Below are 26,771 nucleotides of genomic sequence, written 5' to 3' on the forward strand. Positions count from 1 at the left end.
CCCCAAATGCAGCCTTGTCCCTAAATGAAGCTTAAATGCAGCCATGTCCCTAAATGCAGCCTAGTGGGGCTCAGTGTGGATGGAATGGACTACACTAGTGGGGGCTCAGTGTGATCAGCCATAGAAGTACACATTGCTTTCTCTCTCTCTCTCTTTCTATGTGTCTGAGAAGAGGACCTGTTGATTTCTGAGTGTTGATCCTCTCCTCTGGGTAATGACTTCCCCCTGCCATCTCTACACAACACACACCTCCCCTCCTCCTTATATTATACATGGGGGGGGGGTCTGTAGTGATAACACATTTCCTGCTCCTCAATATAGATGGTGAGTGTTGTCATCCTATCAGAGGACGAGCTCTGACCGGGAACAGCGCCCCCCATCCAGGGACCGGTGCTGTGCAGTGGACTGTTGGGGGATTACACACACTGTAACTTTCTGGCTGGACCCAGTGGGGGAGGGGAGATCTCCGTACTACAAGTCCCGGAGCCATCCGTGAGAAGTGAAGTGATTATCAGGGCCGGGAGGTGAGGGGTTAAGCCGCGGGACGGTGCGGTGTGCACGGGGAGGGAGCTTACCCCCTTGACATCACTCCTCTCCCTCTGGCTGTCAGTGTCCCTCTGTATATCGCGGGGTAAATGTGCAAAGTCAAACTAAAGTGAAAGTCAAGCCCCCCCACCCCCGCCGCTGCCGACATCTAGTTGATCAGCGCGGGGAACATACAGCTTTCATTTGAATAGCTGTGTGTTCCCCGCGCGCCTCGTCATGTATAAGCACTCCCCCTTGCTCGGGCACTTTGATAGACATATCACCCGTCCAATCCTGGGACGGGTGATATGTCTATTAAAGTGCCCGGACAAGGGGGAGGGGCTATTCAATAACGAGGCGCGCGGGGAACACACAGCTATTCAAATGAAAGCTGTATGTTCCCCGCGCTGATCAACTAGATGTCGGCAGCGGCGGGGGTGGGGGGGCTTGACTTTCACTTTGGGGACTAGGCAGCAGCGGCGGCGGCAAGTCTCCTCTCCTCCATACCCGAGGAGTGCTCTGCTCCGCCCGCTCTCCACCCGCTCGCGGCGGGGGGGGGTTGGGGGGGAAGTATCGGGGGAAGCATCGGGAGCATTTGCGCGAGTACAAGTACTCGCACAAATGCTCAGTATCGGTCCCGATACCGATACTAGTATCGGTATCGGGACAACCCTAGTCTGAACCAACTGTTGAATGCCTGGACAAGATCATAAGTTAAAATTAAGTGTTGTATTGGCTACTGACTGGTCAATGAATTGAAACTGAGCCTGTCAAGCAAAAAAAAAAAATTAGGTGACTGTTACACTACATAAGGATCAAATTAAACCTACAAATGTGCTGATTAGTGTGTGTGTTTGCGGTAATTCGAGAAATATGTAAAATGGTTTTAAATGATCATGAGAATTTACACTCCATGCCCCCATAATGTTCAGTGTCGCTGTAATAAATATGGGATTGTGGCAAAATACCTCCTGATTTTTTTTTTTTTTTTTTTTTTTTTTCTTTTTATAAACTAGAATGGGACTTCTTATATTTCATATTCTAAATGAAAAACATTCTTGGAGTTTAAATTGTTCAGCTTAAAGATGATCCAAAATGATCCAGTATTCGCCTTGTGGGTAACTACATTTTTGATGAACTTCAGACAAAACTTTTATGCTTCCTCTATGTCACATAAAACCTTTTTTGTTTTCTCTAAAAGTGTGTCAGTGACACCATCACAGGTTTGACACCGCAACAAAACTGAACTTTCCACAGCCCTGTGCATAGCACTGAGCTGTGGAAAACGTCCTGCTTTTGGCTTACCAGGTCTAGCCCAGGACACGTGTGTGTGTAGGGGAAACTGCATTTATTTTTCAATCTGATAATATATCTCTCACAAGTTGTGTACATATAAGCATCTGTATGAATCAAGCGAATTGGCCAGTTGCATGCCCATCTGAACAGCAATTTGTAAGTCTTGCCACAGATTCTCAATTAGATTTACGTCTGGACTTTGACTGGGCTATTCAAACACATGAATATGCTTTGACCTAAACCAGTGATTTTCAACCTTTTTTTTTTTTTCTCCAGGCAAGGCACCCTTTAACCACTAGCCGACCAGCCGCCACAGTTAAATGGCGGCAGGTCGGCGGCGCGAAATCACGTAGCTATATGTCACTTCACATTGCAGCCATTAGGAGCGTGCGCCCCCCTGCTCGCCCCTGGTGCCGACACAAGTGCCCGGCAGGCATAATAAAAATGCCATAAAACTATCCCCTATTTTGTAGACGCTATCATTTTTGCACAAACCAATCAAACGCTTATTGCGATTTTTATTTTTTTTATTATTTTTTTACGAAAAATATATAGAAGAATACGTTTTTGTTTATAGCGCAAAAAAAAAACGCATAGGTGATCAAATACCACCAAAAGAAAGCTCTATTTGTGGGGAAAAAAAGGACGCCAATTTTGTTTGGGAGCCACGTCGCAATTGTCAGTTAAAGTGACGCAGTGCCAAATTGCAAAAAGTGGCCTGGTCGTTGACCAGCAAAATGGTCTGGGGCTGAAGTGGTTAAAAGTATGGACAGTCTCAAGGCACCCCATTCTAAAATGTAAACATTTTTTCTAATAGCGTTACATAATGCAGCAACATCCACACGTAGGACACCCAATGTTGGAGGTGATTTTATTTTTTCAAAGCATACTGGTACAGACTGGTATTCTCCAGCTCTGTCCATGTTCCCATCAACTCTGACCAGCTTCCCTGTCCCTGGTGAAGAAAAGCATCCTGACAAAATGATTCTGCCACCGCCATGTTTCACATGGGGAAAGTGTGTTCAGGGTTATGTGCAGTGTTCGTTTTCCGCTACACCGAATTTTTGCTTTTAGGCCAAAATGTAAAATTTTTACTCTGACCAATGTTCAATCTGATCAGAGCACCTTCTTCCACATGTTTCCACATGGCTTCTCGCAAACTGCAAACCGGACTTCTTATGGCTTTCTTTCAAAAATGGCTTTCTTCCTGCCACTCTTCCATAAAGGCCAGATTTGTGGAGTGCGAGACTGAGGCTGGATTCACACTTATGCATTTTTAGTGCTTGTTGCATTTTGCAGATTTGCACTACAGAACATTTAACATGGTTTCCTATGGAACACGTTCTGCAGTACAAATCTTGCAAAATGCAAAAAGCACTAAAAATGCATAGGTGTGAATCCAGCCTAATAGTTGTCCTGTGGACAGATTCTCCCACCTTGGCCCTATAGACCGGTCATATGCGTGCCCTGGAGCGTCTAGCTCACCGGCCACACGTAGAGCGACGGGCCTGTCGTGGACGACCCAGTGCGTAGCTCTGGTCGGCACACGCTCGATGGCTGAAACTGGGGGGACTACAAGGATCTGGGATCCAGCCTGTCGCCCAGTCGAAAAAAATAAATAAAAAAAATAAAACCAAAATCCAAAGTAAATTTGAAATAAAATCTCCAGGCCTATGGGCCCGAAGGGAGCCATGTCTTCTTAACTAGGCAGAAAAAAACTGAGCTGCTTGGTGCAGGCTGAGGGGATATAGCCAGTAGGACCGCCCCCTGAGCTGGGCTGTTCAGCTTTGAAGTTAACATTTTCTGCCTAGTCACTCCTAAATGAAGGCTAATACCCACTTTGTCAAGATTAAGGCTGTGTCCATCCATGAACGAAAGAGAAAGTGGCCCGGTAATTTGGCTGCATAATGGTCCTGGGCTTAAGTGGTTAATAAAGTAAAAAAAGTGTGAAAACTTTTTGAAGAACCCTTGTATTTAGGCTGTGGCAGGTCTGTCGGTTTAGTAACAGGTAATCCGATGAGCATACCACGGCAACTATGCATCACTGATGTGTATCCTCTATCTTATTATTGCATAAATTTGCTTTATGTTAAATATTTAGAATATGGAATGTAAATAAAAATTAACTAAAAGAAGGTAAATTCATAATCCGAATGACAGCAAGGTCCGATTCGGTTAGGAGGGCGATGTGGTTAAAGACCTGGCCAGGGGACACAGCACCTAAAAACAGGCTGTGTGGAGTACCTTTTCAGGGGGATTTATTGTTTGGGTCAGATTTAGATGCAGTGCTTGACAGGACTGTAGACAAGAAAAAATCTTTCCCTGTCAAAAAGAAAAATCAGGCAGAAAGTTTTTTTCGTCCTCAAAAGGCTTAACAACAAAGTAAGCCTCAAGAGAGGAAGAAAGGTTGGTCAGGAAAGGGAAAAGGCAAAAGTAATGTCCTTTTCCATCCTCCTGCGGCAACCAGCAAAACGCAATGACAACCGGTTGCAGGTAGGGGGAAGACTTCAGCGTTTTCTCCCTTTTTGGGCAAGCATAACAGAGAATCAGTATATTCTCTCAATGCTGTCTCAAGGTTACAGAATAGAGTTCTCGGACCCTCCCCCAGAGAGGTATCTATTGACAAAACTACCAAGAGATATAGTCAAATCCCTAGCAATGAAGAACCTTTTGAAGGATCTGATGAACCAGGGGGTTGTAACTCTAGTACCAGAGGGGGAGCTTTATCAAGGGTTTTATTCCCATGTATTCATGGTAAAAAAGCCGTCCGGAAGTTTCAGACTCATTCTCAACCTGAAGCCATTGAACAGATCGGTCCGATACAAAAAATTCTGTATGGACTCAATCTTCACAGTCAAAAATCTTTTGACAAAGGATTGCTTTATGGCATCAATCGACCTGTGAGATGCTTATCTGCATATCCCCATAGCCCCCCAATCCCAAAAATTTCTAAGGTTGGCGGTAAACATGGGAAAAGAGGTTGTGCATCTCCAATTCAAAGCCCTCCCCTTTGGCCTTTCCTCAGCTCCGAGAATATTTACAAAGGTCATGGCAGAAGCCCTAGCTCCCCTTCGCTTACAGGGGGTATCGGTAATTCCATACCTGGACGACCTGCTCTTCTTTGCCCCCTCCAGGGAGAAATTGTTGGAGCATCTCGAGAGAGCTCGCAGTCATCTAGAAGCATTGGGCTGGAACATAAATTTGGAGAAACCAAATTTCAATCCAACCCAAGAAGCTCAATTTCTGGGGTATCGTATAAGCTCAGTGGAGCAAAAAGTTTTTCTCCCAGAAGACAAAAAACTAAAGATGCTAAGGGTTGTAGCCTCCTTACAGACAAACCAAGAGCTATCAATCAGACAAGTAATGTCCGCTCTGGGAACCCTTACCTCATCTATGCCAGCGGTGCAGTGGGCAAGGCTTCACTTCAGACCGCTTCAGAGTTTCCTTCTGAAAATTTGGGATCACAGGACAGAATCTCTGGAGGAAAAGATAAAAATCCCCACCAGGGTAAAACGGTCGCTGTGGTGGTGGAGAAATCTGGCAAACCTTTCAGCAGGCCTGTTATGGTCATTCCCAATAGAAAGAGTGGTTACAACAGACGCCAGCCTATGGGGATGGGGGGCACACAAAACAAAACTATGCTCAGGGGGTTTTGTCCTGGTCAGAAGCGGAAAAGTCCTCCAATTGGAGAGAACTAAGGGCAGTAAGCTTAGCTTTCGATGCCTTCTCCGCAGACCTTCAAGGTGCCCATGTTCAAGTCTTCTCGGACAATGCCACTACCATAGCCTACTTAAACAGGCAAGAAGGCACAAGAAGCAGGTCACTTCAGCTTCTCAACTTAACCATCCTAAAATGTGCAGGAAATCATTTGCTGTCCTTATCAGCGGTCCACCTCAAAGGCACTTTGAACATAGTGGCAGATTTTCTAAAGCACAAAACGGATTCAGGAAGCAGAATGGACCCTAAATCAGAAGTCTTCAGGTTGATCACCCATGCCTGGGGTCAACCACAAATAGACCTATTTGCGTCAGAAGAAAATACGCAACTTCCCAGTTTTTTCTCCATTCACAGAAAAGACGGTTCCCAGGGAACAGATGCGTTGATACAGCCTTGGAACTTCCAGCTGGCTTACGCCTTCCCTCCGTTTCAACTAATTCCGTTGGTACTGAGGAAGATTCAGGAGGAGAAGGTGGAAGTAATCCTAATTACTCCATTCTGGCCAAAAAGGGCTTGGTTTACCACTATTCTTCAAATGGCAGTCAGGCCACCTTGGCGATTGCCGCCCCGGCAGGACTTACTTCTACAGGGTCCGATATGCCATCCGGAGGTGGCCTGTCTAAGCCTCACGGCGTGGTATCTGAGAGGCAGTTATTGAGACAAAAAGGTCTGTCTTGATCACTTGTGACTACCTTACTTTCCAGTAGAAAACTGGTTACCAGAAAGACCTATGGTAAATATTGGAAGGTCTACAACTCCTGGTGTCACTCGTCAAATAGAGTGGTAAAAAATCTAGTGTCAGTGTTGGAATTTCTTCAGAATGGAGCTGTCAATCAGTACACTAAAAGTGCAGATAGCTGCATTATGAGTCTTTCTGGAAAAGCCTATATCTTCAGAGCCTTTAGTGGCAAGATTTTTAAGGGCACTTTCTAGGTCTAGACCAGCTCCCGTGCGACACTTCCCCAGTTGGGATTTGTCAGTAGTTCAGTAGTGCCTTACTCTCAAGACGGTGTTCTTAGTGGCAATTACGACAGCCAGAAGAATCGGCGAACTACACGCCCTGTCAATAAAGAAACCCTTCCTATCTGTCTATACGGACAGGGTGGTACTAAAGACTGACCCAGCTTTTCTACCAAAAGTGGGGTCAGCCCTCAATAGGGCGCAGGGAATGGTCATTCCAACCTTCTGCTCTAATCCATCAGGGGAGAAGGAACGCCAATTTCACATGTTGAATGTAAAAAGAACCTTACTACATTACCTTGAAGTGACCAAGGATTTTCGATCTTCAGACTCCTTGGTCATACTGTTTTCAGGGAAAAAGAAGGGCCACCAAGCATCTAAGGGGTCAATTGCTAGATGGCTAAGAACCGCTATTCTGGAAGCCTACTCCCAAGCAGGGCTATCTCCCCCATTGGGAATTAAAGCACACTCTACTAGAGCTCAGGCCACTACATGGGCAGAAATAGCTGGTGCCACCCCAGATCAGATCTGCAAGGCAGCTACGTGGTCAAGTTACCTTACGTTTGTCCGTCATTATAGACCAGATCTTCTGTCAGCAAGCGATCAGGCTTTTGGCAGAAAGGTCTTGCAGGCTGTGGTCCCTCCCTACGTGGGTAAGTCTCTATTATCCTCTCAAGGTGCTGTCCTGAAAGACAATAAGGGAAAAGTCAAGTTAGGCTTACCGGTAACTTGTTTTCCATGAGTCTTTCAGGACAGCAGCAACCCGTCCTTAATGTTTTGAATAATTATGCTGTGACTAACCATACTCTGATTATGTGTTCCAGCTTGGGCCAGAGGTTTCTCTACTACTACTGATGATAAGTGGAAGGAGCCTCCCTTTTAAGAAGTTTGGTGGAGGTGTGTTTCCTGTCAAGTGGGTGGAGCCACGCTCTCAAGGTGCTGTCCTGAAAGACTCATGGAAAACAAGTTACCGGTAAGCCTAACTTGACTTTTCTCTGAGTAAATGGATGGACACAGCACCCACCCCTCTTTTTTTAAGTTTGTACTGCTTGTTACCAACTGAGCTGCTTGGTACAGGATGAGGGGATATAGCCAGTTGTTAACACTTTCTGCCTACTCACTCCCTCCTAAATGAAGGCTAATACCCCCTTTGTCAAGATCAAGACTGTGTCCGTCCATGAACTCAGAGAAAAGGATTTTACGGTGAGTATAAAATACTATTTTTTGCGATTCGGCACTTCGGCGCTTTAACTGACAATTGCGCGGTCGTGCGACGTGGCTTCCAAACAAAATTGGCGTTCTTCTTTTTTTTCCCACAAATAGAGATTTATTTTGGTGGTATTTGATAACATGTGGTTTTTATTTTTGCGCTATAAACAAAAATAGAGCGACAATTTTGAAAAAGTATAATAAATATCCCCAAAAAATATCTAAAAAAAAATATGTTTTTCCTCAGTTTAGGCCGATACGTATTCTTCTACATATTTTTGGTAAAAAAAAATTGCAATAAGCGTTTATTGATCGGTTTGTGCAAAAATTATAGCGTCTACAAAATAGGGGATAGTTTTATAGCATTTTTATTAATATTTTTTTTTTTTTTTACTAGTAATAGCGGCGATCATCGATTTTTTTTTTTAATCGTGACTGCGACATTATGGTGGACACTTTTGACACATTTTTGGGACCATGATCATTTTTACAGCAATCAGTGCTATAAAAATGCACTGATTACTGTGAAAATGACACTGGCAGTGAAGGGGTTAACCACTAGATGGCGCTGTAGGGGTTAAGTGTGCCCTAGTGAGTGATTCTTACTGTAGGGGGGATGGGCTACACGAGACAAGACATCGATCACCGCTTCTGATTACAGGAAACGGTGATCACTGTCATTTTCACTAGACAGAGCAGGGAAGATGCTTGTTTACATCAGCATCTCCCCGTTCTTCCTTATCGTGAGACGATCGCGGGTATACCCACGGCGATCGAGTCCGCGGGGACCCGCGGTCGGGCTCACGGAGCTTGCGCGCGTCCACAATGATGCGCTCTTAAAGGGGACATATATATACGTCTTTCTGCCTGTCCATGCCATGCTGCCGATGTATATAGTCGTGCGCTGGTCGGCAAGTTGTTTAATTAAATTAAGTGCAAAAACTTTTGAGGACCCCTCATACATTTGTCAGGTTGTGTACCTTTTGGCCCAGTTTCTGTAATGGAGCCTGCTCTGTGCTTTATACACTATAGCTACACTATTGCATGTAAGGGTGGAAAAAATAAACATAATCTTAAAAAGAAAAAAAAGGTTAAAGATGCACATATTACATAAACAGAAGCAGCCGCAAGTGAATGCAGTGATTGAAATAATACACAGAGCAAAACATGGATCATCGTCCAAGGTTTCCTTGCTCTAATGAGAGGATGTGCAATGTTTATTCACTAGATCTGTTGTTATGTAAGTAGTCTTATGTGACAGTTACATGTTTGTTTATTAACAAGAATTAATCAGCAGGAGTGTGTATATAATTTACATAACAAGCAGTTTTTTACACTCAAATTAATCTTTTAAGCTCCAGGAAAATGTAAAGCTTTCTGTAATCATAACATTCCATAGTATCACATCACAGTCTTTATATTGTCCAACAATCTTAACTGCTGTAATGTGTAATAATGCAAAGAGCAATGTATTTGTTTTCTTACTTACAGACCAAAACTTCATACATAACCCATAATTCTTACTGTAATAGTCACCTTCGTTAAAAGTGGCCATATAACATACAAAGTTACATAGTTAGTCAGGTTGAAAAAAGACACAAGTCCATCCAGTTCAACCACAAAAAATAAAAAAAACAAAATAAAAAACACAGTAAAATCCTATACACCCAACTCCATACCCACAGTATATGAAAAGACTATTTAGTAAAACTTCAAACATGCTTATATTACAAAATAGACATGTGCAATTAATATTGTTACAAATTTACAGTTTTCGGATGAAATTTGCCATATTCATGCATTCGGAAGCATCCGAATGAACGAAAGACTCTTTTGAAGAATGCATATGAAAACGAATTGTCAAAAAGAACGAAGATCCAAAAAAACGAAAAACTATTTAACCTACGAGTTTAACGAATCGATTACATTTGGATAATTTCATTTTTGGTATTTTCGATTATAATTAAATTATTAAAGTGATTGTAAAGCTTCAGGTTTTTTTTTTTTTAAATAACAAACATGTTATACTTACCTCCTCTGTGCAAGGGTTTTACACAGAGTGGCCCTAAAACTCCTCTTCTGGGGTCCCTCTGCGGCGCTCCTGGCTCCTCCCCACATCGAGTGCCCCCACGGGTAAGCGCTTCCCTGGGGACACTCCTGTGGGCGCACTCCCGGGTCCTGCTGCTGACAGCAGGACTCGGCCTCGCCCCCAACTCCCGCATCATTGGGAATGATTGACAACAGCGGGAGCCAATGGCTGCGCTGCTATCAATCTATCCAATCAGGCCCCGAGACACCAGCATAAGAATCCACCACTAAACTATAACTAAAACGAAAAACGGTGTCATTAATACAAATTAAAAAAAAAAAATCTTTAAATTTAGGTAAATATGAAATATTGCCTATTACTATTTTACATTCTCTTTTTGATCTAGCGGGTGGATTTTAGCTGTATTTAGAGCTATAAAATTGTAATTTTATTTAAATTTTTTTTTGCATATGCCTTGCTTTTTTGTGGACCTTGGCTAGTATAAAATGACAATCTCACCTTTAGGGGGCAAAGGTATAAGCCAATACTGGCTATACACGGGAAGGGGGATAGGGGGCTTTTTTGAAGTCGTCCTTAAGGGATTTAAATCAATGGGGAACTAGCTGTTCTCCAGTGGATAAAAAGTACATTTCCTAAAAATCTTTCTCTTGGACAAAATGTTGTAATTGCTACCAATAATTACCAAAGTGCCATTATCTTTAACCACTTCCCTACCGTAGGACATCATATGACGTCCTGGACTTTAGGGGGGGGATATCTGAATGATGCCTGCAGCTACAGGTTCCGCCGCTTTATCGTTCTTATAGGCGGCGGGAAGGGACGTCCCCCCCCTCTCGCCGCCATCCGGTGCTTCTCCGGGCTCTCCCGTGCCATTGGAGGCCCGAAGAACGAATCGGCCGCCGCCGGATGAGGAAGATAGAGATTTCCGGTGACCTCTATAACTGTCGGAGGCCCGGGTGTGACGTTATGACATCACGCCCGGGTACCCAGAAGTAAACAAAGCCGCAATCGCGGCTGAAAGCATGAGATCTGTGAATTTTTTTTCCCACGATCTCATGCTTTCCAGCCTGGAGGAGAGATGTGGGGTCCTATTGACCCCGCATCTCTCCATAAAGAGGACCTGTCACACACCATTAAAAAATTACGTAAAACTATTTTTTTTTTAAAACGCCTCTGTCCCCAGTAGATCTTGCCCAGAAGCAAACGCACACTTAACGCACATATGTTAACACCGTTCAAACCACACATGTGAGGTATCGCCGCGTGCGTTAGAGTGAGAGCAATAATTCTAGCACTAGAACCCCTCTGTAACTCTAAACTGGTAACCTGTAAAAAAACATAAATGCGTCGCATATGGAGATTTGTAAGTACCAAAGTTTGGTGCCATTCCATGATTGTGCGCAATTTTAAAGCATGACAAGTTAGATATCTATTTGCTCGGCGTAACATCATCTTTCACATTATACAAAAAAAATGGGCTAACTTTACTGTTTTGTTATTTTTTAATTCATAAAACAATTTTTTTTCCAAAAAAAGGCGTTTAAAAAATGACCGCCACTTTATTCCCCAGGGTGTTTGCTAAATATATATATATATATATATATATATATATATATATATATATATATAATGTTTGGGGGTTCTGTGTAATTTTCTAGCAAAAAAAATTATGATTTTAACATGAAGGAGAGAAGTGCCAGAATAGGCACGGTATGGAAGTAGAAACACCCTAAGCACCCTCAAGTGACTTTTTTTTTTTTTTTTCGATTGAGGATTAATTATACTTTAGGAATGTGACTTTTAAAACGACTTGTTTGCTTCCTAGCCACCAATTGGTAGTATTTCATGGTATTTCAAAAGGGAGGGGTGCCTTTAAAGAAAAGCGAAAAAGACATAGGGAATGTGATATTGTAGCTAATCCACAGACCTGGATCTGTGTGATAAGGAACATCATTGTTGAATGTTCTATGCATGCTAGGATGATAGTGTCAGTTTGGGTGAGGAATAATAGTAATAGTAAAAAGCACAATAAAGAGCATCAGGGGTGACAGCAGGGGAGCAAGGACTCAGGGTCTCATGGCAACATCATAGTGCTGCAATAACATGCAACTCTGGCAGTGAGCAGGTTTATTTACTTCTGAGCTGAAGCCTGGAATAAGAGCAGACAGATCTACAGAAGCTGAGGGGAGCCGAGTCGTAAGGACCAACAAGTAAGTGGATGATAATACAATATGCGTTTACGTAAAAAGTCACAGGGCAAAAAGCAGCAACCCATGGCAACCAATCATGAGTCATATTTGGAGCTTCTCTAAAGCTAATATAAGGTGAAATGTAATAAGATATTGCACTTTAGATGCAATTGTTCTTTGTGAAGTCTAATTAAATAAGCCAGAAAGACAACTGCCGTAGACATCACATAGCAGCTGAGTTTGAGGCCGAATGAAAATAGCTTTTTAAATCTGCCACTTCTGACATTGAACATCTCTTGCAATTATCCGTTTTTTTCTCATATCCTAGAGGCTGATGATGTAGTCTGAGATATTTGTTATCATTCGGGGGAAACTTTCCAATTTGTTAGAAATTCTCCCATCAAGTGGTTCACAATTCATCATTATTCTGTGTAGAAGAGTGAAGGAGTAGAAGTAGCACACATGTACCAATGTCATTGTCATGTAAGAATTTTAGCAGGTCCTAAGCAGGAACAAGTCCCTTCAGAATAGGCAGATATCAACCTGCACTTTGTTTTGGGGGATACGGGCATACCCCACTTTTAAGTACACAATGGGGTTTATTTACTAAAGCTGAAAAGCGCAAAATCAAGCTCACTTTTACATAGAAACCAATGAGCTTCTATCCCCAGCTTGATCGATTAAGCTTTGGTAATAAAACCTGGAAGCTCATTGGTTGCTATGCAGAAGTGAGCCTGATTTTGCGCTTTCCAGCTTTAGTAAATAGACCCCATTGTGTACTTAAAAGTGGGGTAAGCCTGTATATCAGTTTAGTCATGATCTAGTTAACATCAACAGTACATGTTTAAATGGCACAAGCATACATGTCTATACATGTGAAGTAGGTTTGATGCCATCTTTATTCGGGGGCATGGGTATCACACAGTAGACTCACCCTAGGCACTATGGGCCAGATTCACAGCGGAGATACGACGGAGTATCTCAGATACTCCGTCGTATCTCTCAGAGTATCTATGCGACTGATTCATAGAATCAGTTACGCATAGTTAGCCCTAAGATCCGGCAGGTGTAATTGTTTTACACTGTCGGATCTTAGGATGCAGTACCGTGGCCGCCTCTGGGGGGAGTTTGCGTCGTAAACCAGCGTCGGGTATGCAAATTAGGAGTTACGCCGATCCACAACGGTTTTTCGCGTTCGCTACGTCGCTGCTGGTCTAGTTTCCCGTCGCAATTTTAGTCGTCGTTTGACCTGCCCTAACACGTATGTGCTGTATAAAGTATGGCCGTCGTTCCCGCGTCGAAATGTAAAAATCAACGTCGTTTGCGTAAGACGTCCGGGAATATGAAAGTACGCTACGCACGTCGCCGTTCGAAAAAATGACGTCACTTCGCGCAAAGCACGGCGGGAATTTCGAAACGGAGCATGTGCAGTAGGTCCGGCGCGGGAGCGCGCCTAATTTAAATGGCACACGCCCATTTGAATTACGCGGGCTTACGCCGGAGGCCGCCAGCGTAGGTTTTCATTGCAAGTGCTTTGTGAATCAGGCACTTGCGATGAAAACTTGCGGCGGTGTAACGTATCTACGATACGTTATGCCGCCGCACTTCTACGTGAATCTGGCCCTATACTCCCCTCCCTCCCAAGAGCTGTTGGCTACAAGCGGCCAGAAAGGGCTTCTAGTCATAATCCATTATTTAAAATTTGGGAATGCTTAGACTGTTTACATTTTTTTCTGAACCTGCAATTAATAGGTGCTATTTGGCTGAAGAAAAAACAATATTGAGCCTTTCTGAGCAACAGAAAATTGTTGTACAAATTGTTGTAATGAACCAAAACAGGTATTACAGAAAATAGTATATTTATCTTGCAAGTTTAGAACAGTTTATGAAAATAGCATCAACTGTTTGTAAAAGATCCTTCATTGCTTTGCTTCACTGGGAGTTCTCCTGTGGCTTTGTGACTTGTTTTATAGGGCTGGGCATGAATAGCTATACTGGGTACATGGATACAATGGGAATGTAGTTAACAATGTACAGATTTCTGTAGTCAGGCTTTCAGACATGTATAGAGGTCTTCTATAGTTCGAGATTTTCCTAGCTTGTGACGGAAAATATTGATTATATGAAGACAGGAGGCGAGTATCTTATGCATTATCTTTCTTTAATAATGCCCATAGCAGAAATACAGTAAACATTTATTGTAACTTAAAAGAAAAAATTCAAAGAACTACCCTTCCCAGCAGTCCCTGGGCCAGTGTAGCCCCTCCCAGACCGTAGTCTATATAAGGGACTGTCTGAGGTAACCTCTTCCTCTTTCTTCATGCGAATTAGTGTAAACAGGAACCGAAAGTCCAATTAGACATCTCCGCGGCTGCCGGGAACCTTCCGACCGGAACACAACATCTGAATCTGGAGGAAACGAAAGGACAAGGCCAACACGGACCAACTTCATCCGGACCAACTTCATCCCAACGGGGACTATAGGAAAACCAAAACCATTCGGAGCCGACCGGTCAGTCGTCTTCAGGAACATGGACCAACGGATTCAGTCAACGGCACAACGGCATCCCGACTCCGGATCTGGAACGTAGTAGGAGCCTCCATCTGCGGTGAACTAAACCCATGGATCGAAACGGAACAGCAATCCCGACGGGGTTAGTGAAAACGAACTGCCGGGGCGTACCAGCCTCCGACTTGCAGGGTGTGTGGTTCAACAGTCTAGAACGAGAGAGAGACAACCTCGTGACAGGGTTGGGTCGGGAGGGAAGATACTCGCCTCCTGTCTTCATATAATCAATATTTTCCGTCACAAGCTAGGAAAATCTCGAATTATACCTCAGACAGGAGGCTCATATCTTATGCAAGTTCAAAGCTATAACAATGCATATATAGATGATAACAAATGAAACAACTACAAAATTGATATAGATATGTGTTCCTCCTCCTTGGCGGAAAGCAATCGTGGTTACCAGTCCGCCGCTAGCCGTAAATCCTATAGGGAGCCGCCCGGGGTGATGACCTAGGAGCCACCGCTCCTCTGGAGGGGTGGGCGCCCAACGGGGTTACGTAAGACCCTGCCATTTCCATGATTGATCGTACCCCTCTGGCTAGCGTAGCTGAGGAAACCGGAAACTGATGTTTAGCGTAGGAATGAGGAGTAGGAAGAGATGCGAAGATCGCAGTGGGACCGTGAAGGACTAAGAAATCCGTAGACAACGGAGTATGATGTGCGGGGAAGAACGGGTAGAAAAAAAAAAAAAAAAAAAAAAAACGATGAAGTCCCGCCGCTGTCCTACGCACGACGGAAAAACCCCGACTCTCCGAGGCGGGATCCGACGCCTGGAATGGCCAACGTCGTGACACTCGATATGCGTCTGACGGAATCAGACACGAGGGGGCAGTAGCTCAAACGACAATAACCTCCGACAGAGTGAGATTGTCCCCCCAGTCCTGGCGCATGGTCAGGACCACTGATCACCTCCCAAGAGCGTTGATACCCTGGGTGTGATGGGCGTTGAAACTTAACGCTTACTAAGTCGGTACACCATGGGTGTTATCCCACCGGTAGTAAGTCTACAAGGGAGCGGTAGTCCAAGTTCGCAGCGCGGAAGGCGCAGGGGAGCTATAGGACCTCCCGGACTCAAACGAGTCCACCAGGTAGTTGGTCATCTCAGACGAACGCCTTCATGAGGTTAACTTGTCGTTGATCACCAACTAACCCAGAGTCCTCCGGATGATCGAAATGTATATCTAGTCCCAAGGCTTAGATCAAGGCAAGTGGAACCCCCGTTATAAAAGAAAAGGTCACTGTCCGTGACCGACACCCCGAAAACCCAACCATGCGAAGAGAAGTAGGACGTGCGTCGTGAATAGAGGGTGCAGATCCCCGTACAGACTGGGGAGAGAAAGGATCCCATAAGGGAGCAAGGGCCAGGAACACTGACCGGTGCAGTCGTCAGTCGATGGAATTGGGCGGGTAACGAGAATTCCAATCTAACACCATAGCGGAAGTGCCTGGGGTACATTTCGCAGCTGGAACGATGTCGCGTTCCAGGCAGAAATGTCAGAGATCTTGCTAGATCCATTAGGTGGACGTGTGTGGCATTAGAGTCCTGATGGCAAGGCGGTCGTCAGGATTTCCACGTGTGAACGTGCAGCAGAGACTCCGCTGTGGGCCACGCCCCTCCTGTGGACGAGGGACCGCATCGAGTACCCCAACCGAGGTGGTTGGCAACCTATTCCAAGATGAATCCGTAGTGGAGTTGCAGGTGGACCTGCCGTGCCGTCTGTCGACCTGACGTAGCCACCACCGTAGTTCAATTATGGCTTCCGTGTCCAGAGTGACGACGTCTGCACAGTGAAACCCCTGGCAAAGACGTAGGGACTGAGACTCTGAAGGTCTCGATAGTGAAAGAAGCTGGACAAATGGCCTGGATTAACGCCAGAAACAGGCCAACCAGGCGAGCCAGTCCGCGTAAGGATACTGACCTCGTGCAGATGGCGGCCAAGTGGTCATGGGTAGCCGAAGGATCACTAGGTTGGTGTCCAACAAGAACCCTAAAACTCTACCTCCTGAGATGGGGAGAGGATAGATTCCCCGTGATCTATGGGGGACTGTCCCGGAGGCGTGTTCGTTCGCCAGGCGAGGGGTACGAGCCATTAAGAGTAGGTCGTCCAAGTAGATAATCAACCTCACCCTTTGTGTCGCAGAATGTCGTCACTGTATACGGTAATTACGAGAGATTTCTCAAGTTACTACCGGGCGATAACCGCCCTCCTTTCCTGACCAGGAAGACGTTCTTGGGGAAACCCGGGGAGAGCGGGTCCGTCTCCACTATCGTTTGGGTGAACCAGAGGCCCTGCAATTCGTTGTCTATTAGGGCGGTGTTCAGGTCTGAAGACCGAGGAAAGAGGGACTAGGTCCATCTCCGGTCCTATAATCCTGATAGACCGGCACTGTACCGTGTTAGACTTTGATGACGTTTGGGCTCATCCGGGATGGAATAGAGTCCTACCGTCTTGGAATATCTTAATCAGCGTGATCCCGACTAGCCTGCCCTCGGTGGTCGGACCGGGGTCTGATTCGGCTAGGTGAGACAGCTGGGGAACAAGCCACGTTAAGATTCGAGCGGCGGTGTCCAGTCGGACCCGTAGTGTCCACGCATCCCAGGAGGCGACCGCCCGTTGGGCCCAGCCCCGATTTGGGACAGGTCAGTCGGCTGTTCAGCGGCGTGGCCTGCTCACTAAGGTGTGGGATGATGGTGATAGGTCCCAAAGATCCAAGGCCCTGGTCTGTATGATCCGAAGGACCTCTCTATTCCCAGCTTGGGGGATTTCCCGTGTATGGTGGGATACCCCCAGGGTATGGGGTTCACCTCGGGAGTGTGCACAGCCATAAATGGTAAAGGAAGGGGGTTACGCCCTGAAAATGATTCGGTGAGTTTTTCGACCGATCTCCGGGTCCATTATGTGATATATTGGATCACCTCGGGTGGAGGTGCCCAGTCATCGGAGTGTGGATGGCATATCGCCCCCGGATCTATAATGGCTCTCTACGAGAATCCATAGAGTGTCACCCTGGGAACAGGGTTGGCGTCGTCATAGAGCGCCATGTGCCCACTGCCCTAACACTCATCATCATTCTCATCATCTACAACCTCAGACTCAAGGTGTTAGCCGCCTCAGACTCCGCGGACAACTCTGGAAGAGTCCACGAATGGGTCTGGCTTAGTCCGTCTAACGGATCGCTGCCTCTGCATGTGCATCTCCCCGAGGCTCGGGGGTCGGTCGGAGTCTGGGAGGGCAGTGGGTCGGCAGTCCGGGTAGGGTACTGCCTGGGACATATTATTTACTTCCCCTGTCGGGGAGTAAAGGGCCACAGAAACGTGGCAGCGTTTTGGAACGCCCAGCCCTTCTCAGGGGCGGTAGACCGTTGCCAGATGGTCCAGGCATATGGTGTGCAGGCGGGGGTAACCGACGCCATGGTCGTAAAGATTGGTCTACCGATCAGTTTTGGCAACTGTGTAACACTGTTGAGATTTGGCCTCCTAGGACTGTGTCCACCCTATCCGGGGTACCGGCATGAACAATGCCATGATATTCATTAAATTGTAGAATCTTTGTACAATTCAATACAATTTTTTATACATATTTGTATAATTTATTTATATAATGAATATATAATTTGTACAATCCATCTATAATTTATTATATGTAAAACTGAATAATGGATTTAGTTATATATTATAAGTAATAATATATATTAATAATAATATCATTAATAATAAATGTATTTATTCATTCAATCCTTAGATAGTTATTTAATACATTATTTATTAGGAGTATGTTGTAGGGAATAAATTCCCTGGAGATAAACATGCTATAATTTCTTTATTTAATTTATTGATTTATTGATCTATCTACATATTGATTATTTATTTATTAGGATAAATAAGGTATATGTTCTAGGGAATAAATTCCCCAGAAATATAATTTGAGTATATATTGAATTATTTATTGTAGATTCGGTTATTTAAATTATTTAATTTAATTAATTAATTTATTAGATATTGATTCATTGGAATGAAATATATATATTTATATATATATATATATATCTGAAAAGATGTACTGCCATCTAGTGGTTGAAAGCATGGTGAAACAGCAGCAGGTTCCTGGCTACGACACCGCTGGGAAGGACATCCTGCGGTGTGAGGGGAGCCTGAGGAGATTCTAACTCCAGAGGCGAAGTCTCGCGAGACTACGGCCTCTGGAGTTCTTATTGGCCCGAGGTTGTGAGGGACGGAACGGTCGATGAGAACCGTTCTCCCCCGTCTCGCTCTCGATACCGAGAGAGGCACCGAAAGAGAGGAGAGGAGCGGCCGCGGCGGAGACCCCGCCCCCCACCTGAGCGCGCGAAGGGAAGCGTGGGGAGGGAGGGGGGGGGACAGTTGCCCAGGCATGGCGCCCGCCGAGGGAGCGAATGAAAAACAGCGCGGATCCCGCACGGACGCCGCAGTGCTCCGACGTCAAAGAAATTGGAAACAAACAAACGTGGCCTCTCAAACATATCTGCCTGACACCGGTCCGGTGTCAGGCAGACAGAAATAAAGCGCAGAAACGGGGGATAGCAGGGAGAACCCCCAGTATTCCAAATCTTCCAAAAACTACAGAACAATCAATTCTGACAAAATACCTGACACCGGGGCATTCGGTATCAGGGAGGAATTCCAGGGAAACTCCCCATGTTCCACAATACCTCAAACATATCAGTCAAGACTGAACAAAATCACCCGACACCGGGGCACTCGGTATCAGAGACCATATATACAATCAAACAATAAAGGTACATGAAACACCTATCTTGTAAATAATAAAGATACAAGAAGTACCTATCCTGTAAATAATAAAGGTACATGAAATACCTATCTTGTAAATAATAAAGGTACATGAAATACCTATCTTGTAAATAATAAAGGTACATGAAATACTTATCTTGTGTGCTCTGCCATGAGCAGAAAGAAAGAGGAAGAGGTTACCTCAGACAGTCCCTTATATAGACTACGGTCTGGGAGGGGCTACACTGGCCCAGGGACTGCTGGGAAGGGTAGTTCTTTGAATTTTTTCTTTTAAGTTACAATAAATGTTTACTGTATTTCTGCTATGGGCATTATTAAAGAAAGATAATGCATAAGATATGAGCCTCCTGTCTGAGGTATAATTCTATACACTTCACAAAGGCAATGTTAGGAAAGGAATGAGGCTGCAAACTAAAGCAACCCATAGGTTAGTCATGCAAAATTACACACTATCCAAAAAATAACGGTTCCTTTATTCGTTTTCCACTATGGAATCTTTGCTCCCATATCTGTAGAATCACCTTCTTTATATACAGTTTAGAAAGTTTTTAAGTCTTGAGCACTCATGTTTTTGTTTTTTTTAATAGTGAGGTGCATCCATATACACAGCTGAAGCTTACAATACGTACAGATCAAAATACATTATGCATACATTTATATCTCTGCAAGACATGTATTTGTTAACGTTTAGCATGACTCAGAACCTATATCAAGTTTGTTTGATAGAACGTTTAATGCTTTTTCTGATTTTTCCAATGTTGTGTTAGATCCACCAGAATTCCTAATTCTGTCCAAAGGCTAATGTAAAATGCAGAGCTAAATGGCAATGCCAGGCTCCCCTGATAAGTAGAATGAACTTACAAGTGTTGGATCATGCTGCAAAAGTACAACACTTGCTATTTTAACATTCTGTGAACATTTTAGTGGCACCATAACAGTATATTGATACAATCTTTAGACCTACTAAACACATTTTTGAATATTTTTTATTGTCCTACAACTTCCCATTGTAAAGTTCCATATCGCCCTACTCACATCTTCCTCATGCCCAACAGTTCTCTGTGAAGGCATATTGGACTGGGAAAAAATATCCTGTTCTGGCTTTTCTTCATTTCACTGAGACAGCAGTTTTTCCACCAGTAAGAGCAGCATTTTACGAACAAGGGAAAAAAAGAACTGTAGAGCCCTGTACACGCGATCGAAATTTCGATGGAAAAAGTCCGACGGACTTTTTCCATTGGTAATTCCGACCGTGTGTATGCCCCATCGGACTTTTTTTCAGAGGAATTCCATCGGAGTTTAGATAGAGAACATGTTCTCTTTTACTCTGATGGAATTCCATCGGAATTCCGATTTGAGTTTGGCCCGGAAAAAGCCTGATCGTTTGTACGGGGCATAACAGTTTTGGGATCACTTGGAGTTAGCCAGGGTGGCCATCTGGAATGAATTTCCATCCTAACCCACTGCAGAACTGTCCCTGCAAACAGTCACTGGTGATAATTCTAAAAAAAAATATTCCTTTTATTCCCATATTCTCCGTGATCCAAACAGCTTGTTAATATTTAAAGTTTTTATACTGGGCCTCTTTGACCATCTAGGCTTTGTGCTGAACTCTCTAAGTATATCCTATCTGTCACCTGTCAATTCTATCCAGGTCGTGCTGGCTACGTGGTTATGTTTTTGGGAAGCTTTCCAATAAGCTCCACTGTGGGCAGAAAAAAAGTGTCCTCTCTACCCTCTGGTTTGGATTACTGAGGCTGTCATTCAGTTTCAAATATCCTAATGACACTACACTTCTGATAAGGTTTGAAATGTGACATTTTTCACAGCTGTAATATAAGTTGCCTTATTTTAGGAGACAAATACAGCAGACCTAAAAGCTTTCTAATAAATTAATTGACAAAACAAGCATTTTTTCATTGACTGATATATGCACTGCACATAAGCACACGGTTGGAACTAGTGTGCTAACACCATTGCCAGAAAACTCTTTCCAAGTCTTTTTAAACTGGGCATTCTGCAAGATGAGAGGTATTTTAGAAGTGAGTAGTAGGAAAGAGGAAGCTGAAAAAAAAAGATTTTATGTCCCAGTCTGGGAGATTTCCTATTGGAAAGTTAGGATATGATTGTCACCATTCAAGATAGTGATTGATGCTTCTTTTTAGAGTTGAAAATATGTTTATTGGAAATTTCGACATATCAAACAGAAAAAGGACAATAAACATTAGAAGGCACAGTCCGCATACAGTCACAATAATGATTGGGGGGAAGAGTCAGCCAAATGGCTATCGCCCACAGCTAGACTCTCACCGATAAGCAAAACAATAGATATGACAACAACTGTATATAAAATGAACCAATAATAAAAGAAATTATGTGCGACCGCTAAGGCCTTTTCTTTTTGGCAGAGCTGCGTCTGTAAACTACGGTATTGAAACAAACAACAACAAAAAAAGGGGAGGGAAAAAGAAAAAAGGAGGAGGAGAGGAACAAGAATACAAAAAAATTTGAAATGAGAGGGGAAAGAGGAGGGAGAAGGGGGAGAAAGAAGGGAGGCGAAAGAGAGACAGGTAAGAGGGGATTCGAGGGAGGAAGTGTGGGCTGCCGACAAGACAATCTGGAGGGAGGGTGAGGGAGGGTGTATCTACAGGGAAAGATCCCGAATCGGGGCATCAACCCGTCCCGGGGTATAGAACAATACACTAACGATCATGTTGCAGGTGACAACATGCTCAACAAAGCATCAGAGGAGAAGTGGAGCCAGGTTGATGCTTCTTTTTATATGTGAAAACAAAAGGAACAAAGAAAAGGGAAATTAAATCAAAACCATGTAGGTCCACTAGGAAGAATATTGCATTAGACCAGGGGTCTCCAAACTTTCTAAACAAAGGGCCAGTTTATTGTCCTTCAGACTTTAGGGGGGCCGGACTGTGGCCAGCAGGAGAGGAATTTTTTCTGGCATCAGTGGGAGCAAACATCACCCATTTGGTGTCAGAAAGAGGAATAGTGCCCCATGGTTGGTATCATTGGGAGGAAAAGTGCCCCATTGTTAATGTCAGTGTAAGAAATGGTGCCACATTTTGATGTCAATTGGCAAAATTGTGTCTTGTATCAGTGGGAGGAATAGTGCTCCGAGGGCCGGGTTCAGGCAAGCAAAGGGCCCTAGGCCGCAGTTTGGAGACCACTGCATTAGACTAATAACATTACTACCTAGTGGCAAAACTACTAATCATAGTATAAATTATATTAAAATGGTTGTTGCATTTGTATAAACAGCATGCTAACATTTCCCCCAATTTCCTGCTTCTATAATGGTGTCAGACCGAACAAAAAGGGAGGGGATATCTCCTCTATAAGAATAAAATAAAAAATTATTTTCTAGCAGCATGAGGAAGGCTTAAGCCAGGGGTGCCCAACCTTTTGAAGAATGAGGGCCACTTAAGCAACTTGGTAACCAGTCGAGGGCCACAATGAGCGAATCGGGCGGATGACAGGTCACGGCTACTCTATAGGCCCTCCGATCCGCCCAGAGGAAAGGGGACGATTTCCCTTCTGTTTTTCGGATTGGAGGTAGGTGGGCGTAAACAAACATCTGTCGCTCTATAGAGGCGAATTGAGAGTCCCATTTGGTCAGGCTGATCGTGTGAAAGGGGCCTAAGACTGCTTTCACACTGATGTGCTGCGGTTTATCCACACCGCGGGTGCAGCGTAGTGCACCTGTGTCTATCCTGCTGAAATTTGCCATAGACTCCACCTTTGCCAAATGCCGGCGCTGTAGAGGAAACATCGGCTTATGGGGCTCTGCTCCGCAACCGATTTCTTCCTATACCACCAGCTTCATTCACAACACTGATGCTGTGGTATGTCGGGTCGGCAACCTGCGATCTGGGCTTGCCAACCCATTATTCCAGAGCAGGAGGTTGTGGGCCACATCAGAGGGCTCCGTGGGCCACTGGTTGGGCACCCCTGGCTTAGGCAATCAGGTTTTCATTCCAGTGGGGGAGAAACAGGTTTCATACAGTACAGGAAGCAAAGAAAGATTTCTTGAATAGGAGCACATAGAATCTGAGAGACACTAACCCCACCCAACTCTTTTTAAAACCTAAAGAATATTTTGGTTGGAGTTGGATTTGCTTTTTATTATTCTGTATACTGGAAGTATTTTTCCACTTTGGAACAAGATTGAGGAGAATCTTTAAATGGAGTCACCTGTTCCATCGAATGCCTCATACAGACAACCAGTTTTCCTGTCGGGAAAACTGCCGTGACAGCTTTTGGCCGGGAAAACTGGCCGTGTGTATGCTCCATGGCAGTTTTCCCGACAGGAAAACCACTGGAAATCATGGCGGGAAAAATTAGAACATGTTCTCTTTTTTCCTGTCAAGATTCCCGGCGGTCTGTTCCCTAGCAGTTTTCCTATGGGAAACACTGTGGTGGAGCACACACATAACAAAGCTCTCATGGCAGTTTTCTTGCCAGGAAAACCGTCCGTGTGTAGGGGGAAAAAGCTGCCGAGCCGGTTCTCGGGTTTCCTGTCGGTAAAAAGTCCGCCGGGAAACCAGATCGTGTATATGGGGCATAAGAGGACTTTCTGTTGTGTTTCCGGGATGAGACACAGACAGTGAGGCCCCATACACACCATAGAATCTATCCGCAGATAAATCCCATCAAATGGGTTTCTGCGGATAGATCCTATGGTGTGTACACGCCAACGGATATTTATCCGCAGATAAATCTCCCCTGGGATGGATTTCCAGCAGATGGATATTTGCTGACATGCTCAACAAATCCATCTGCTGGAATCCATCCCAACGGATGGATCCGCTCGTCTGTACAGACTTACCGGATCCATCCGTCTAAAGGGATTCCCCGCACGCGCCGTAATGATTTGACGCATGCGTGGAATTCCTTATATGACAGCGTCGCGCTCGTCGCCGCGTCATAATAGCGGCGACGGCGCGACACGTCATCGGCAGAGGATTTCAGCGCGGATTTCAATGCGATGGTGTGTACACGCCATCGCATAGAAATCCTCTGAAATCTTAGAGAGGATTTATCCGCGGATACGGTCCGCTGGACCGTATCTGCGGATAAATCCTCTCGTGTGTATGGGGCCTGAAACATGAATGTCAGAGGTTTTAAAAATTCCCTATTCTATGAAAAAAAAAAAAAGGCTCGATATACTTTATACTGACTGATGGCTATGTTTTTCCAATTTAGCTTGGTAATGTGCAATTCTAATGTTTAGGTGACAAATGGAGGCAACCCATGACACTGAGATAAGACGATGTATTTGTCCAAAGCCAAAGCAGCGCCAGAAGAAGTGTGAAGGTGATGGGGTGAGATCTCTTTCAGAGACACCCATGCTTCTTTGTTCCCAGCGGTTTCAAGATCAAGGCCTGAGACGTAAAGCTGTTTCTCAGGATAACATAAAAGCAAGGAGCCATTCTCGACCTAGTGCCATGGAAAGCAGACCTAATGATCCAGATCTTGATCTACACCCACAGCCTAGTCGATGTTTTTCGGCAGAAGAAGCAGTACGTGTCATCAAGTCTGTCTTGGATGAAGAGCTGAAGGATTGTGTTTATGATGCCACAACAAGCCAACATAGAGCAATGCAGCTTGCAGAGTTAGTAAAGGCAGCAATAAGAGATCTTGGGTATGAACGGTACAAACTTGTCTGCTTTGTTGCAATAGGTCCAGTATCACAAGGCACTATATATTGCTGCAGCAGAAGTGTGTGGAGTCCAAATTCAGATACATATGCAGAATATCTGTTCAAGAATAATTCTCTCTTTGCACTATGTGTTGTGTATGCTGGATACTATGAATGACACTGTCTACAGAACTAAAGTGTGGGAGTTGTAGCACATGGATTTTATTAAAGGGAACAGGAGGGCTTCTACCATTACTATAGAACAGGGGTGCCCAACCAGTGGCCCGGGGCCACATGTGGCCCGCGGAGCCCGCTGAAGTGGCCCGCGACCTCCTGCTTTGGGTTGGAATAAAATAGAATAGAATACTGTTATTAAGCCTAGGTTCACACTGCTGCGAATTCAAAATCGCGGTAAAATGCGCGATTTTACCGCGATTTTGCCGCGATTTGCCGCGATTTCGGCCGCAATTTAATGTAAATCGCGGCCCGAAATCGCAAAAAGTAGTACAGGGACTACTTTTTGAAATCGCAGATGCGGCGTTGCACTGATTAGGACAGTGCCATTGCCGACAATTGCCGCCGATTTGAGATGCGATTTGACATGTCAAATCGCATCTCAAATCGTTCCAAATCGTACCCAGTGTGAACCAGGGCTCAAGGTAAGTTTATTACTAAAATCACAGGGCCAGATCCACAGTGAGAGTACGCCGGCGTATCTACTGATACGCCGGCGTACTTTCAAATTTCCCGCGTCGTATCTTTAATTTGAATCCTCAAACCAAGATACGACAGCATCTGGGTTTGATCCGACAGGCGTGCGGCTTCGTACGCCTTCGGATCGTAGATGCAATACTTCGGCGTCCGCTGGGTGGAGTTCGCGTCGTTTGCCGCGTTGGGTATGCAAATTAGCTATTTCCGACGATCCACGAACGTACGCGCGGCCGTCGCATTCTCTTACGTCGCCTCTAGTCGGCTTTTTCCGGCGTATAGTTAAAGCTGGTATTTTGCGGTGTATAGTTAGAGTTGCCATGTTAAGTATGGCCGTCATTCCCGCGTCGAAATTTGAATTTTTTCTTTTTTTTGCGTAAGTAGTCTGTGAATCGGGATGGACATAAGTCACGTCTAAGTTTAAAAAATGACGTTGTTGCAACGTCATTTCGTGCAATGCATGGCAGGAAATTTCGAAACGGAGCATGCGCAGTTAATTCGGCGCGGAGACGCGCTTCATTTAAATGAATCACGCCCCCTAATCGCCAATTTGAATTCCGCCGCCAGAAATACACTACGCCGCCGTAACTTACGGCGCAAAATCTTTAAGGATTTGAAAGAACGCCAGGTAAGGTACGGCGGCGTAGCGTATCTCTGATGGATCTGGCCCACAGTGTATATATGAGCATATCTGTTCTGCAATGGTTACTGGGCTGCTTTCAAACTGATCCGCAGGTGCAGAAAAGTGCCCTTGTGGGTTACCTGCACTGAGCCATAGACTTCTATTACCTGTGAATTTGGCATGCTGAGAGTAAAGTGGGCTCTATAGAGTCGAGTGGGCTGCCATCCACCCGCTGCGCTCATTGTAGCCCGCGACCGGTTACCAATTCGCTTAAGTGGCCCTTGCTCTTCAAAAGGTTGGGCACCCCTGCTATAGAACATGCTATTTTAAAAGCAAACAATATGCAGAAATATATGCTAAGGAATAATAATAAAAAAAAACTTTTATTTCAGAAAAACATTTGATCCACCTTAGCCCAAGAGGAATACTTGAAATAGCTTTGCAGTCTCAGGGAACCCCTGCTAAAAAATACTATGGGCTA

The 26,771-nt window shown here is 44.6% G+C and overlaps 1 protein-coding gene across 1 annotated transcript; it reads left to right on the plus strand.

The window, feature by feature from the left end:
• Window positions 1–11,466: 11,466 nt before the first annotated feature.
• LOC120945626 (dynein light chain Tctex-type 5-A-like) lies at window positions 11,467–25,287 on the plus strand. Its single transcript, XM_040359944.1, has 2 exons — window positions 11,467–11,967; window positions 24,553–25,287. The coding sequence occupies exon 2, from the start codon at window positions 24,560–24,562 to the stop codon at window positions 25,136–25,138; it is 579 nt and encodes a 192-aa protein (XP_040215878.1). The 5' UTR covers window positions 11,467–11,967; window positions 24,553–24,559; the 3' UTR covers window positions 25,139–25,287.
• Window positions 25,288–26,771: the final 1,484 nt, after the last annotated feature.

Source organism: Rana temporaria, chromosome 7, assembly GCF_905171775.1.
Source record: "Rana temporaria chromosome 7, aRanTem1.1, whole genome shotgun sequence".
In the NCBI taxonomy this organism is placed as follows: domain Eukaryota; kingdom Metazoa; phylum Chordata; class Amphibia; order Anura; family Ranidae; genus Rana; species Rana temporaria.